The 16,983-nt window shown below is 42.5% G+C and overlaps 1 protein-coding gene across 1 annotated transcript; it reads right to left on the bottom strand.

Moving 5' to 3' along the window:
- Positions 1-444: 444 nt before the first annotated feature.
- Positions 445-16,664, bottom strand: KCTD2 (potassium channel tetramerization domain containing 2). The gene is made up of 6 exons (XM_044453816.1): positions 16,076-16,664; positions 12,917-13,025; positions 12,027-12,118; positions 8,574-8,669; positions 6,444-6,569; positions 445-4,167 (listed from the first exon to the last, which is right to left on the bottom strand). Exons 1-6 carry the CDS (start codon positions 16,370-16,372, stop codon positions 4,138-4,140), a joined length of 750 nt encoding a protein of 249 aa, XP_044309751.1. The 5' UTR covers positions 16,373-16,664; the 3' UTR covers positions 445-4,137.
- Positions 16,665-16,983: the final 319 nt, after the last annotated feature.

Genomic DNA, 16,983 nt, shown 5'->3' with positions numbered 1-16,983 from the left:
ATCATATCTCCACACAGTCTTCTCCAGGATAAAACTCCCCAGTTCTTTCAATCTCTCCTCAGAGGGCTTTGTTTACGGTTCCCAGATCATCCTTATTGCTCCTCTCTGAACTCCTTCCAGCTGGACTGCATCTTTCTTTAACTGTGGTGCCCAGAACTGGACGTAGTCCTCCAGGTGAGGCCTAACCAGGGCTGAATAAAGGGGAACTAGTGTTTCAAATGGTATGGATGCTTCTATTTATGCAGCCCAAAATAGCATTTGCCCCTATGATATCAGAAGCTACTGCTTTCCTTGACATCAAACGAGGAAAGATACTAAATACCAAAGGAGGGAAAAACCATGCTGCCATCCCTTGCTGTAAAGAAAACATATGTGAAAGGCATAACAACCCTTCCTTCCTACAACTAAAGCAGGAGGGCACAAGAAAAAGGTTGAGACACTCAATCATGTCAGAATCTTTATTGGAAAAAAAATCACAGCATCTCCATTATTATTCAAACACATTTAATAAACAAAGAGAAACAGTAGCAAAGGGCACTGACATGTGACAAACTGTACAAAACCTCTAGGTTTGCAAACAAAACCTGAGGGTGAGGAGCCCACGGCCCAGCTGTGGAGGTCCGAGGAGCCACCTCCACCCTTTTGTGGGTAGCCCCCTGCCCTCAGACCACTCAGTCACCCCTGAGAAAAATTGATTAAAAATGTGCAGAAACAAAGACACTTTTTAGAGAAGGTTAGCTCCAACCTTGTTGTAACGGAATAATTGGCCACTGGGAAACTGGACCTGCTACTGGTCCCCAGGGGCTAGCTAATGATTTAAAGAAAACCTCAAGAGATGCAAATCACTCAGATGAATAACCATCCTGCCATTTGCTTCCCTTTCTATCTACTGCCATCAGCAGGGGAAATAATTTTAATTTATTTTCCAGCTTTAGCTTTGGAGATAATGTTTTGACCAAGTAAAGGCAAATGGAAAGAAAAGCCCTGTTGCTGTAGAGGCAGAGATACAACTGGTGCAGCACACAGAAGCCAGTTCTTGAGATTAACAGGGCCTGAAGGTGGCCTGTCATGGTAGGGAATGACTATCACAAGTGAATGAGCTAGAATGGTGTCTTGCTGTAGCTGGATTTCAAGCCCTTATACTAGGAAAGCCAACAGCTTTTCCAGTCCCTAATACTGTTTCAGTCTCCAACTAAACAGAGCTCACCACTCCAGGAAAAGTCTCAACAGACTTAGTTACGCTTGTTGAGAATACTTGACATGGGAAGCAAAGGAGAAGGCAACTGTGCTCCAGCAAAGAACTAAATTCACTGAAAACCTCTCGCAGTTGTCAGCAGCAAGTGGAGTATTTAGGATAGGCCCACTGATCCAGTAGAAACATTATTTCTCACTTTAGCTCCAACTTTGCTGTAACAGAACAGCCTCCAGTCCTGCCAGTTACAGCTCCTCTCACAATCTGATTTTCCTCCAGATTGAAACGGAGCCGTTCCCAATGGCACAATATGGGCAACAGAATGGGAGCCGTTTGTTTCCAGTCTATTATCCTGATATCAGGCACTCCTCTAATGGGGCTTCCCCATGCGTTTTTCGATTTTATTTTTGGTGACCATAACATAAAACAATGAGGTATTTGTTTTGGTTAACTAAAGCTACACAGTAAGGTCTCCTTCCAAGCAAACCTAACACTGCTACGTGCCCAGCAAGGTGGGGAATGAGTTGGGTTAGGCCATGTTGGAAATGGCTGCTATTCTTGGCATCAGCCTGCTTTTCTTCCAACTTCATACACCCACAACCCACTCCCTCTACCTCCGAGAAGTAGAGATTGTGAGGGGATGCGTGAATGCCATACATCTGCGGTTCTTAGACTCCCTCGCAGCACACAGACATCTGGTTATTTCTCAGTTGTTGACATACACTGACAACGGCTGAAGGTACAAGATACTCAAGAGATTTATGTACACATCACAGTGTTAGTTAAATCCAGCCAGGACGTACAGTCTCACCATGCCAATACCAATACATTATAAACGGGAAGGGTGGGATAAGATGGGAAAGTTGGTTTAATTCAACACAGTACAGAGTGAGTTGAGTTTCAGCAACCAGTAACCGACCTCAAAACCTTTGGTACAGTCCGCTTTTACAAAGACTGGACCACCACATGCTCTCCAAACCTTAAGCCTTACTGGAGGTATATTGGCAGAACTGGTGGGGAAGCTCAGGGATATATGCACAGAAACACTCAAGAGTAAGGGAGGATGTAGAGCAGGAAGGAACTGGGTGCCAAATTGCATTTAAACTCCCTAGCTTTATCCATGATAAGGACTTTCATGGTCCCAGTAATACTTCACTCACTGTCCTTCCCCACCAACTGCCCTCACCCTTTATGTTCACAAGGAGGAAATGGAAATGTTCACAAGGAAGCCTCATTACTCCACACCATAGAACATGAAAAATACACAAGAGTACAATCTCCTTGATAGGGAATCCCAAGCACACCAATCGAAATAGTAGGGATACTCCTTTGATCACAGGTTAGTGTAGGAATTTTGATTATTGCCTAGGGGAGACCAAAGCACTTCAGTTTCTTTGAAGCGTTAGTTTTTATGTTTGGGACTTAATGCAAAGGCCCAGAAGCCAATGGCGGTCAGTGAGGAGAGGAGTCAGGGTGTGGAGGGGAGGTGTCTCATGCAGCAGATGCTTAAGGGTTTCCACTTAGCAACAACTAGGAAGGGACATTCCACTGATCAGGGATGGCACAAATTCACTGACAAGATCAGCAAGTCCCATTTGGCTAAGATTAGAATTCAAGAGAGGCACAATATTTTCATGTCCATTCAAGGCATTCCAAAGGAAAACAAAATGTACAGAATTTCACACCACTTGGGACAAAAAACAGCACAACAGTTTGGCAACTTTCACCACCACCCCTCCCCTTCCCACCCCCTGCCCAACCTGTGCAGTGCCCCTTAGTTATTTTGGGTAAGATGACACAATAAAGGGTGGAAGGGATTGCAAGCGCAGAATAACCATGTGTAAATAAGGGACCCTCCATCCCCAAATGTATTGGAAGAGAGTTGTTAAACCCTACCAAAATAACTAGAGTACAAAAGAAAATCTGCTTTAATCAGGACAGCAAGAGAACAAGGGGATAATTTCATGCTGCTGAAGACAAGAGAAGGCAAAGCTGAACTTGGCAGGAACAAATCCTCCAGATCAAAGAGCAACTTTAAGATGCCAAAAGCCCACATTCTGGGCTCTGGCAGGAAAAATGGAACATACACCTGATTGCCACCCTCCACTGACATTGTGAGAGTAAGAGACAGTATATCTGTCTCTGAAACCAGGGAATAATTATACATTTTTAAAATGTGTGAAGGGTGATAACCAAACCACACTGTGAGAGATGCTTAGAGCTTATATTTTTAGTGTTATCAGAGGAAAAACCCTTCAGCTGAGGCCCCATGGTACACATAATTCCCAGCTATCTACCCTGCACAAAAAAACAAAAAACAAACCCCACCCTCCCCAAGCCAAACGGAAACAAAAAACACCACCCTGAAGCTTTCCCTCTAACAAGTATATGAGCTAGTTACAAACCCAAAACAAGAATGATAAAGGTTTGGGGTAAGCGGAGGGAATGTTCTTGGTTTAGATTTTCTTGTCCAAATCTATGTTCATCAAATCTGGACTAGCCTAACTTTGACAAATTTCTCAACGACAAATGGCACTGCATAACCAAATTTCCCTGTCATTACTCCAGACCAGTGATGCCCGGAATAATGTAAAGTATCCAGGAATCTGGGCAGCCCTCACAAAAGGCTCCAAAGACAGCTTTCTCCTCCAAATAAAACCAAATAAACCAAACAGTGCCAAGGCAGAAATAAAAAGAGAAAGAGATAGTGGGGCAAAGGGACCATCCAGCTGGAAGATCTTCTTTCCTCTTTGCTTTCTGAGACTGAGTGGGATGAGCCGTATTGCCTACCAGGAGTACTTCTCCACGGGCAGGACAGGCTCAGCTTTGCTTTGTGTTAGTTTGATTACTGTACAAAAGCAAGGTTGGACTGCAGGAGAAATGCTCTGCCCAGCTAGATTGCCCTTTTGACAACTCCGGGAGTTTTGAAGTATTCAATGCTTAGATCACATCCGTGATCCTCGCTCCTGAAGAATCTGGAAAAAAGACAAGCAACAGAACAATTAGTTAGGATTTAGGTTAGCAGTTTAGTTTAAATTGAGAGAATAAGAGCTGGAAGAAATAATTGGAAGTGAAACTTTAGATGTTCCATGGCATGTCATAAATGGATTCATGGCCACACCACTATAGAAAAAGCTTATCAACCACTGGAAGCCAAGCACATTAACTACTGTGGAGCCCCACCCTGCCATGATTTAGGTTATTTATTACTGCTAAATCAAATCAAATATTTGGCATGGGAAAAATGGGTCCTGCTAAAATATTTGACTTGCATAATTGCAAGGCACATTTCTAGTGCACTTCAGCAGCTGGCCCTGTCAAGCTCATGTCACATCCTATTAAGTATCTTTGGCTGTGATACACTTTGGACTTTCCTTCTTTTGCCTTATACTACAGTTTAATCAAATTCCATTTTCAGTTGTAAACATCTACTCCATGAATTAATCTGATAGGAATAGTTCAAATGCAAAAGGTTAGAACAATAAAGGTAAAAGGGGTCAAGAAGGCCATCAGGTCCAAACCCCTGTTGTTGTAGGACACTAACTTACGCCATCCCACTCAGACTGTCCTGATTCTTTTGGCATGTTTCTAGTGTTGGAGATCCCATGACCTCTCCAGGCAACTGGTTCCTCTGTCATATTGCTCTGGCAGTGAGGAAGCTTTTCCTGATATGTAGCCTGAATCTGGTTTGTTACAACTTAAGCTGATTAGTCCTTGTCCTACACTCTGGTATGAGTGGGAAGTGATGTTGTCTTTCCTCTTTATGACAGCCTTTCAGGTACTTATAAAGTGATACCATTTTCCTCTCAGTTTTCTCTTCTCAAGGCTGAACATACCCATACCCAAGGCTGAACCTCTCATAGGGCAGTGTTTCCAAACCCTGGATTTTTCTTGCCTTCCTCGGGACCCTTTCTAGTTTTTCTGCATCCTTCTTATATCTTGATGCCCAGAACTAGACACAGTATTCTGATGAGTTCTGACTAGTGAAGAGTATAGGGGAACTATTACTTCTCGTGATTTGGAAGTAATACTTCTATTAATGCATCACAAAATAGCATTTGCCCTTTTTGTGGCTGCTTCACATTGTTGGCTTATATTTAGCCTGTTGTTCACAATACCTCCAAGGTATTTTTCCTTTTCAGTTCTGTTGAGCCATGTGTTCCCCATTATGTATTGATGCATTTGGTTTCTTCTTCCTAGGTGGAAGACTTGGCATTTGTCACTACTGAATCTCATTCTTTTGCTTTCAGCCCAACATTCAAGCTGATCAAGATCACCCTGGATCTTCATTCTGTCTTCCAGGATGTCTGCTATTCCACCCAGTTTTGTATCATCTACAAATTTGACTGTTGTTCCCTGTATTTTGTACATGGATTGTACACATTGCTGTATGCAATCCTATATACAAGTTTTACCTATAATTTATCTCATGTCTGCTCTCACTTCTCTGATTCAAGCACCAGTCTAAGTTTTAGATACTACAGCATAAGTACCTTTACAAATATTAGCAGAATTACTGCCATAAACTCGATTGCAAGAAGTACTATGTCCACATGACAGAACGACATGCCTATGCTTTGTTTCCAAATTCACAGTGGTGTTAATGCCAGAGAAATCAGCTTCCGTGAATCCAAGGCTGCAATCTTACACACACTTACCCTGACTGAATTCAGCTGGATTACGTTCTGAGCAGCCAGGCATTGAATTTGGCTGTAAGCATTAAAAAACGTCTAAGGGCACAATCCAACGCAAGTTTAGGAAGAAAAAAAAGGTCTACAACTACCAGCATGCCCCAACCAGTATGGCTGGCTGGAACATGCTGGTAGCTGTAAGCCTATTTTCCCACCTCAGTGTAAATAGGAATGTGCCTTAAAACAATCTTATAAACTTTATAGAAAATCCAAGTGTGAGGAGAAACCCTTTCTAGAGACTGCCACAGAGGGATATAGTGAAAATTCTGTACAGCTTTTTCTAAATATTTTGGGAAAAGAACTGATGGATGAACCAAGAAATATTAACCACCACCATCTGGGGTTTTTGCCTCTCTCTTATTTCAGTGGCTTGTTGACATGCTTCTACAAGTTGTGGCTGCAGGATACTGAAACTAACATCTGCAATAATAACCTTCATCAAAATGCTAACTATCAGAACTGTACATTTCATTACATCAAAGCAACCTGCCTTATTTTCTTTTCTATACAGAATGATTAATATAATCCTCAAGGAATCTGATCACAAACTGGTTCCTCACCTTTGCTTTCTCACTAGGCTCTATGACAATGCCATTGGTAGAGTTATTTAGCTCTCTGGATACAACACAGAGGAATTCTGCTTGATCTTCATTTCCATAGTTATATGAAGATCCAATGCTGATTAGCTGTTAAAAAGGAAAATAAATCATGCAAAGGTTAAAAGCAGGAACATTTGATGACAATTCTACTTCTGTATCTGGTCTACAATAGTGGCCAGTTACTGAGCTGTGGGGAGAAGCATTAAAGAGCACAAGGCCATGACAAAATACTCTGTTATTCCTTCTTAGCTTTTAGATGGCTTAAGCTGAATTACTGAACTTCTTTTATCCAAAGCACCCAAGTACCTTTTGGAAAGGCTTTTGGGAACTGCCTTCTAGTGGAGGTGGGACCGGAGGCAAAAAGGGTGGGGTCAAAATACCGGCATATTTGTGATTAAAATTCTTAATATTAGTAATTAGACAGCAAGAGAGGCTTTTTCAATTTAAAAAAGCCGGGAAACCATTCAATAGTTAGAGGAAAGGAGGCATGGCCATCCAGGGGAACCTTGGAGAACTGGATCTGAACCACAGGTGTGGGGTTCAATATTTCCAGCCTACAAACACATCCATGTCTAGCCTGAGTCTTAAAAAACTTGTGATGCACTGAAAACTAAGCAACCTGTGTGAATTCTCTTTGCTCTTGTACTGACAAATAGATCTTCTATATTGTAACAAGCATACATACATGTGCAATTGGTAGCCTGAGTGGATTCTAATTTCATGAATAGCCCTGATCACAGATATTAATTCAAATTCTTATGAATGACATTTTTGCCCACTCTTACTTAAAACATTATCAGTGTCACTTTAAAATATGAGCAGTATTCAAAATCTTTAAAAGTGTAACCAGAGGCTCAGATACATTTGTGTAAACCTCAAATAAGGCAATGAAGAATTTAGGATTATAGTTTATATAGCTGCTTGCTTGTGCCAGCATATATCTCTAGAGATTACAAACAAAAAATCAAAATAGATAAATGCAAGCAGAGAAGTATAAAAACAGAAATGTAAGGCAGTATTACTAAAGTTACTGGCAACGTGTAACAGGAGTCTGAGGCATTTATAACTACAAGCAGCAAGGGTACAGCAACAAGGCCTGAGTTGGTATTAAAATAAAAAACAACTGGACATGGAGAAGTGAGACAGTAAAGTATGACAAAACATTTGAATGTTCAGAGAGCAGCAGTGCTATATCAGTCTGGGAAGATAACACTGTGGATACTGCAAAAGTTATAGTGAGCAAAATTCCCTAATGCTTAAGAATGTGAGGATGAATGCTTCAGCCTTATTTACTAGGGATAATCTACGATTTTATTGTGTCCTCTCATAAAGTATAAGCGAAGGATGAGTAACTCAGAAGGCATGTACTGAATGAGCTCTTTTGTTCCGACTTCTACCACCCCGTACAGCACACTGGTTCAACTTGTGCTGGCCCTTGCCATTGTACAAAAGAACAAGGACATTGGGTATGTATGAGGCATTTTGGAGTGGGGAGGACAATAAGAGTTACCTGCCTTTCTCAAGATACTTTTCAGTCAGCCCTGCACGGCCCCAAATCAGGGCTATGGGAGGCTGGCATTTGGAAATATGTAAAATATGCATTTCTATACTCAACAAACTTGAGATGGTACAAAGTCCCCTACAGATGGCTCAATATAATAAAAATATTATAATCTGAAACATTTTAAAAAATCCAGCTCATGAAGAGGAACTGGAACCTACAGACTGTAAAACCGCAGTTAACAGCATCAATTGACTGACAGGGAAGAGGAAGAGAAAATAGTCATGGGGGGAGGATGCTGATTCACTTTCTCCAAATTATGATCACCAATACCTGTTAGACACTAGGAAATCAGACTTCTTCCCAAGTATCATCAGACTAAGCACAACTTATGTTCCATTAGAAACACCATCCTCTCCACATTCCAAGATGGTTGCAAGGAACTACGCACACACATTCATGATTCACTAGGCTATTGATATCTGCTCCCTTTATTTCCTTCAACAGAAAATAATGAGAGGCAGATAAGCCATGATTTAATTCAGTGAACCCTTCTTCTGGATTGGAAAGGATTCATTTGCACTGGATACCTGTTCAAATTTCCATCCATCAGACATAGTAGACACCATCTGGGTGAGCTCTTCCTCTTGGCACTGCAGGACTCTGTATACATGCTTGACAGGTCCCTGGAACATGAGGAAAATAGCAACTGACAAATTAGAAATTTGACAAATTAGTGGCCTTGCTAAGCAGCAACAGCTTTTTAAAAGGACTGGTGCATTTCTTGCTTTGCCTTGGTAAAATTAAAACAGAAACGTAATTACTGAAACTCTCTAAAACTCATCATCAAGTCTATGCTGTGGTGGTGAAGACGGCAAAGGAAGCTTATTTTTCTACCTCCATTGCATCCTCTCAGTGCCATCCAGTGGATCTGTTCTGAGGGTTTCAGGGGCACTTACAAACCGGCCCTGTGGAAGAAATAGTGGAACCCTCAGTGGCCCACTGTGAGGAATCTGCACAGCACTTTGAGGGTAAAATCACTCAGATCTGTCAGGAATTGGAGATGCAATTCCTTTGGCTGAGGCATCCAGCGCATTGTCTGATCCAAGTTTATTGGATGAGTTTCAGTTGTTGGGGCCTGAGGATGTGGACAAGGTGCTTGGACTGGTTCGGCCTACTATTTGTATGCTCAACCCTTGCCCACCATGGCTTGTGGCGCAAAGTGCAGAGTGGGTGCGCCCCGGGTTCTGGAGGCTGTGAATGCCTTGTTAAGAGAGGGAGTGGTCCTGGCCTCATTGAAAGAAGCTGTTATTAGACCACTCCCAAAAAAGGCCAATTTGGATCCAGAGTATGTGAGCAATTGTAGACCAGTCACTAATATCCCCTTCCTGGGGAAAGTGTTTGAGCGGGTGGTGGCTGGCCAGCTTCAGACACTCTTAGATGAAATGTACCTCCTTTATCCATTTCAATTGGGATTCAGACCTGGATTCAGAATGGAAACTGCCTTGGTCGCCTGTGGGATGACCTATGCCTTGAGACAGACAGGCAGAGTGCGATCCTGTTGGTTCTTCTGGACCTCTCAGCAGCTTTCAATACCATTGACCATGGTATGCTTCTGGACAGGCTGGTCGAGTTGGGAGTGGGGGCTACTTGACTGGCTGTGTCCAGAAGGTGGTGCTGGGGGATTTCTGCTCTGAGCCATGGCATCTATGTCATGGAGTTCTGCAGGGCTCTAGTTTATTCCACATACTTTTTAACATCTACATGGAACCACTGGGTGAGGGCATCGGGTGTGGGCTGAGTTGTCATCGGTATGCTGATGACACTGAGCTCTACCTTTCTTTTTCATCAGATGCAGGTGTGGCAGTGGATGTTCTGAATCAGGACCTGGCCTTGAGAATGGATTGGATGAGGGCTAATAAACTGAAACGTAATCCAGATAAGATGGAGATACTGTTGGTGCAGAGTGCACCTGTTCAGATGACATCTTGCCTGTCTTGGGTGGGTTGCACTCCCCCTAAAGGACAGGGTTCATAGCCTGGGGGTGCCTCTGGACCCTGACTTATCCCTGGGATTCTAGGTGGAATTGGTAGCCAGGAGTGCCTTCTATCGGCTTAAGGTGATATATCAGTTGCAGCCATATCTGGACAGACAGGACCTGGCAACAGTTATCCATGCACTAGTAACCTCTTGTCTGGATTATGCAACATGCTCTTGGGGCGGGGGGAGGGATCCCTTAAAGATGGTCTGGGAACTTCAGTTGGTCCAGAATAGGGCAGCCAGACTATTAATGAGGATAAGCAGATAAAATCATATAAAGCAAGTCCTCTACCATTTTAACTGGCTCCCATTTGAGGTCCAGGCCCAATTCAAGGAACTATCACAGGTGTTTAAAGCCCGAAATTGCTTGGGACCAGGGTATCTAAAGGAGTGCCTCTTCCTGTATGAACCTACCTGGCACCTTAGATCTGCACCTGAGGCCCTTCTGAAGGAAGCCCCTCTTCAGCAAATGAGGGTGATAACACAAAAAAGAGCCTTTTCTGCAGTGGCACCCCGACCCTGGAACAAGCTCCCAGAAAGTCCGTCTGGCACCTTCTTTACATTCTTTTAGGCACTAGGTGAAAACATTTGTATTTCTATGGTATTTTAATTGTTAACTCATTTTAAGGAGCAGTTAAACTGTGGGTCTGTCATTACTGTTATGTATCTTATATTGGTTTTAATATTTTTATATTTGCAATTGTTGTTTTATATTGTATTTTAATCTATATTTTATTCCATTTTGTATTTTGTTGCTGTAACCTGCCCAGGGTGCTACATGGCTAATAGGGCAAGCTAGACATTAAATGAATAAATAAATAAATGGTGTTTAAAGGTCATTTCTGGGCACCATGACTGTGAAAAACCAAAACATGTAGCAGGATTTTAGAAACCAGAAATAGAAGTAGGTGAGCAGAGTGAGGATGTTACAGCACAGAGATAGGCTAGGCATGTTGCATCAAACACCCTTTTGTTGCAGTCTGTTGTGTTCTGGGACAAGATAAATGTACGGTGACAACTAATGGCTAAAATGGATTTCAGCTGAAAATAATACTGTACCACTCGGAAAGTGGAGACAAGATGCAGCTGACCTCTCTCTCCACTATTTCCTACCTGGTCAGGACCTAAAGTGGCCAAAATGCCAGCAATAACAACACCCAAAATACTGCCCTCAGCACCTATCTCAATCCTTGGACAATCCCAGGTAAGAGAAGAATGCACAGGTCCCAAGTTTTTCTATTCTTCTGATTTCAAGTAAATTTTGCCTGGGCCAAGTTGGGTCTTGCTACATATACCTTTCCCCCAAAGTTCCAAAACCGTCTTAACTTTCCTTCCTTATGAAAGAAAACAAAAGGCTAATCAATTCCAATCCCTTAAATGTTTTGAGAATACATGAAACCCAGATTTTCTGACTTTTCAGGGAAATATGGGACTTTAAAACCCTACATAGTTATGAATTCCAAGCAGAATTCCCCAAATCCACTAATTTGCTTGCCAGCTATGACTACTTCTCTCACCTCTGGAAGACACCCCGTCCCACTGGCCCAACGCAGCGATCTGATCTCTCAAATTCTCCACGAACTACAGCTAACTATGAGGAAGACAATGCAACTGATCTGCCAGAACTTATCTGCAGTTTAAAGCAAACTTGTGAAAAGGAAGGACTCTCTCTGCTTCTCACTGAGCTTTTGGCAGGGGCAGTGATGCACTGCTCCCACCTCCTGCAAAAGCCCAACAAACCCACATTTCCTTCAGGGAGATCTTGGGAAACAAAGGGCGATTTCTCTTTCTTTTAGTGCTAGTGCCAAGATACTGCTTCTGTCTTTTGTGAAAGCCTATTATGAGACAGAGAAAACATTCCTCACCTCTCCCAAGTTCTCTGCACATGCCACAGAACTCAAGGAAAGGGTAGCTGGTAACCCCAAATAATGTCTGGTCAAGTCAGTATTTGTGAACACCCAATTCTTACAAATTCCCTTCTATGTTCTTTTAACATGCATTACTTGAGAGGTTCTGCTTTCATTGTCCCGTATTCGCTCCTTTACCAACCGCACTAGAGATGCAATGTTGTAAAACTCAGCTTCTTCCAGCACACCTAGGAACAAAAATTAAAAAACAGAATTAGGAATTGTTGCTGGCCTTAAGTGGATGCTAATCCCAAAGGCTCCTGTACAGAAAACTTTAGGTTCCAATATTGCAGCACTGTCATAACACAGAAATATATACAAACATGATTTTAACCTAATAAACAGAGAAGCTATAATACCAAAATTTCTTTTTGTACAGTGCAAAAAATACCAAAAAGTTTCAGAAAGCTACCACAAACATCCAGACACACTTGTTTGTTATGAATGCAGTGTTCTGTGTGCATGCCTCTTCTCACAACAGAAAACTACAAAAACCTCAGGATTCAAGAAGAAATGCCCCTTCCATTTCACTATCTTCACAAAGAAAAATATCCTTTTCAAACAACATACCAATGAAAAATCAATGCAACCATAATGGTTAATGGTATGTTCTTAGATTATTTTTGTGGTGTTTTAGTTATATTATTGTGCTGATTAGTTTATATTATTGTCCCTGTTCTGTTAATTATGAATTTCTATAGTGTGTGTGTACATTGCCTTGAGATTGTCTTTTGTGCTGGGAAGTGACATATTAATAATAATCAAAACCCCAAAATTTGTACTGTTCCACCATGAGTTGGCTTAAAATAAACCATCTTTCTCATGAAATAGAAACATGCAGACAATGCAATCACTGGGCTTAAGCATATTTAATTTTGAGCTGGGATGAGGCCAATATCCATTAAGGATCTCTCTCGTTTTCAAGGAGATAGATTATTTATATCTTTGCCAAAGTCAGACAAAGTATTGCAATCCCTTTTTCTTACCTTCTTCTGCCAATTCCTTGTTTATTATGAGTTTTCCATGCCGGAGGTAGTTCAGGATTGGACCAAAATATGTGGGATCCCTATCAATGAGATATGCCCCCGTTTCATCCTGTTTAGAAATATACCAGTGTCAGATTCTGATACTAAAATGGACAATTCAATGGAAAATATTTGGCTATGGAAGCTGGTATCACGAACATGGGAATTTGTTTGGCTGCAGAGAATCAACTTCCTCCTCAGCAAAACAAGTGGGTTCTTTTTAAGAAGTTGTGTCTGAATCATCCATAAAAGACAGAGCTTAGATTTAAAATGCTGTTATAATGTCTACTAGGTTTCCATCTCCTGCATCACAAGATAGAAAGAAGTATTTTATTACTGGCTTTTCTATTAGAAGACACCATGGTGCAATAAAAACATAGGTCACTGCCTAGATAAAAGCATCTCATTGAATTATCTAATCATATGTCTATCTACTTGAAATAAACTGCTCTTACATCCAGATCAGTGGCATTCTTTGAAAATTTATGAGTGTTTTATTTCTGAATTTCCATAAAGCTTTGAAAGCACTTAGGAGCAGCAAGAAAAAAATGGGCAAAAAATGAATACAATGACCTCATTTTTCTTTGTTACTGAATTCCTAAGAAAAACTTTTCTTAGTTCAAACTGTTAATTCTCTCACATGAACCATATTAGTGCTTTCCAACAGAGGTAAAATTTTTCTGCTGCACACAAATGCAATCTAATCAATTTGTTTGGCTATTAGCTGGAAGATTAGCTGGAAAATTACTAAGGATGAAATGCTATGCATGCTTAGATGGGCTTTTTTTCCTGTCTCATGATACCAGTTAGGAGATAATGTATAACTACCCTTTGTGCTTAACAGTTTTTTGCAGGAAGAAAATATGATTGTAGAAGCAATAGGAAAACATGGGAGGGTTACCAGTGGAAGATGATGTTGATCTCCCTGCCCCATCAAATTCTGTGAATGAGGCAAGGCATGATTACATTCTTATCTGGAAGCACTCAAAAGCTACAATCACATACATACTTACTTGTGAATAAGTTCCAGTGACCAGGGGCTTAGCTCTGAGGGGACATATATAAGATTGTACTGCACAAAACCAGTAAATAAGGAAACCAGCGTAGATATTCCTTTGTGACTAATGTGTTGATTCCAATCTAAGATGGTATCTTTTAAGCACCTGAGTTTTCAGTTAAAACTCTATTGTAAAGTAACATATTTATGGAAGGTCTTTTATGGGATATTCAATCCCACCCCTACAGTATTTTAGTATCAGCAACAACTATATGCTGAAAGCAACCACTCAAAATATACTTCATCTTGGCATATAATGTTAAGCATTGGAAATGGGAGTTGGACAAGCTGCTCTGCAGTATGGACATGGATTTTTTTAAAGTTCTTCCTTATTTCACTAATGTGAGGGATAAAATTAAGCCTCACGTGCTGCATTTGCCCTTAGGGTCTGTGGAGCAAAATATACCTTGAACTAAGAGGTTATACTCTGCCAGCTTTATATAAGAAAACAGATTCATATTTACTGTCTGCTTCCCAATGCTCCCTTAATCTACCCTACTACAAAGCAACAAGAGAGTAAGTGAAGCACTGCTCATGGTAAAAAACAATTTCAGATAATTGCACGTATTTAGTCAGCATTATGTTTGCAATGACAAATGATGCTTCAACTCACTGAAGATGCTACAGAAAGTTCCATGGACTAGGTAACTTGGAGGCAAGGAAAATATTGATTCTCTATATATGCAATATAAAGAAGAGCCAAAATTGCCAGAATCAGAACCCCGCAGAAGTTCTATGGAAACAACTAATGCTATATTCTGAAGATAAAGTACACATGTAAGTAGAATTTTAAAAGCAGAATCCTATGCATGTTTATTTAAAGGTGCAACTGTACAATAATTTTCATATATAGTTGAAGATGTGCTGAAGTGCAACCTATGGGTAATTCCTCCAAATTAAAAAAAAAGGAAATTCCATACATGTTACAAAGATCACTAAATAATGAAGGGGTGTGGAATTTGTAGTCCACCAGATATTTTGGTTTACAATTTAAATCAAACCTAGTCCACAGTGCCAAAGGTGAGGGAAGATGGGAGTTGTAAGTCAAAACATCTTTGGGGTAGGACACAACAAGCCCATCCCTGAAAAAGTACAATCAATATATGTAGCAATTAATGTGTTTCACTCTACTGAAATTACTACTTATGTTAAGACTAGGATTAATGCAGTGTTTACAACACAACCACACATATGAAATGGTAAAATTCATATTGACAATGTTATAAACAAGCATAAACAATAAGCTACAAACCTATCAAGCTGTCAAATAGTTGAACATGCTATTTCAAGTTTCATTAGGAAAACACCCATGTTTTCTTTTTAGTACCGAATGCCTGTACTAAATATTAAAGTGCTTAATGGTTAGGGTGGTGACTACAACCATTAAAAGAAAAGGTTACACACCCTTCTTCCACACAAAGTCTAGATCAGGGCAGGCAGTGGGTAGACTGGGATTTCTAAGCAGATCTCCAAGACATCTGTGGTAGATTAACCAGAGCTTTTGATTTCCAGTGGTGAACAAAGAAAAGGGGTTTCTCCTTCCTAAATAAGGCCATGGAAATCAAGAAAAAATTGGGAGGGAACAGGAATAGATTTCTGCGTGAAAGGTGGTGTGCATAAGTTGCTGGTGCTGCCTACAAATTGAGCTGAGCTAGGGGCACTTTGTTCTGTAATTCTATGTCCTCCTTGGACCACTATATTGGGTGAATCTTGTGGTTCCTTGTGATGTACAAAGTGCATCCTGTTAGTCTAAAATCTATGCATCACTGTTCTAGATGTAGGCTACAAGGTTTTCTAAGAGCAAGTCTCTTGTAAACAGAGCCTCACCCACCCACCCACCTACCCCCCCCCCCCTTTATTTTGCTTTGCTGAGACCAAACTCCGATCAAGTATATAGGGAGCTGGGAGCTCTGCAAGGACCGACCTCCACGAGGCACCATGAGAAGGGGCCTTCCGCTATGGGTCATGGCTGTAGGAAGCAGACAAGTTCTGAGGGGTGGGCAAATACACTGTCCTGGGAGGCATCCCGAGTCACAGGGCGGTCAAAGGCTCGCGCCGCTCACCTTGTCCGAGCCCAGTTCAGGGCCCTCCTGGCAACAGAGGCGGCAGAGGAAGGACTTGGGCTCGCGGCAGAGTGTCTGGCGGGTGCTCACGAAGTAGGTGCCACCCACGTTCAGCCGGACCCACTTCGAGCCCGCGCCGCCGCCGCCCGGTGTGGCTCTGTCGGCCGCTGGGGGGTCCGAGCTGCGCGCCTGGCAAGCAGGGGCCGCAGCTGGGCGCGGACTGGGCGGCCCAGCGACCGGCAGCGGGCTGGGCGTGCGGCCCCGCGGCGGCCCGTCCCCGGCCGCCAACTCCGCCATTCTCCGCTACGGCTTCTTCCCTGGGCGAGCGGCTCGCAGCCCGTCAGTCAGCGGCCGGGACGGAGAAACTGGAGGAGGACGCGGCGGGGCTCCGCTGCCATCACCCCAGTCCCCAATGACAGGGAGGGCCGACTTCCGGGGTGGAGAGCCACTTCCGAGTCGCCCGCAGCCCTCCGGGCACAACCACTTCCTGCGGCCACGTCCCGCGCCTCCTGCCTCGCCCCGCGCCGCATGCGTGTTTGGAGGAAACCAGCACGCGCGCGCCGTGGGTCTCTGCAGAGGCAAACCGCCTTTTAAGCGCAATTAAAAATAACGCTCGGAGAAGCCCCAAATAAAAACCGGAAGGAAGCAGAGAAAGGCCTTGCCTTTCTGAACTATGCGTAGCATAGACACAAAAATTAGAGAGCGGCATTACCTTGGATGCGACGGGACTTCCAGGTTACTGTTGATGCCATTCCCAGCCCCCCCCCCGCAACGTGTGTGTCCTCCCCACAGTCAAGAAGGGGGGAAGCAAAGCAAATACTTTGTCCTCTTTTCGGGGGGGTGTATGAAACAAATGAATTTGCGGACGGGCGGGCGTTTAATTGGTCTGCCAGCTTTTAACCGCTTCT

Source organism: Varanus komodoensis, unplaced genomic scaffold, assembly GCF_004798865.1.
Source record: "Varanus komodoensis strain SLA01 unplaced genomic scaffold, ASM479886v1 scaffold7_1, whole genome shotgun sequence".
NCBI classification, from domain to species: Eukaryota; Metazoa; Chordata; class Lepidosauria; order Squamata; family Varanidae; genus Varanus; species Varanus komodoensis.
The sequence above is the reverse complement of the archived record's forward strand: the minus strand, read 5'-3'. Positions and strand labels throughout refer to the sequence as shown.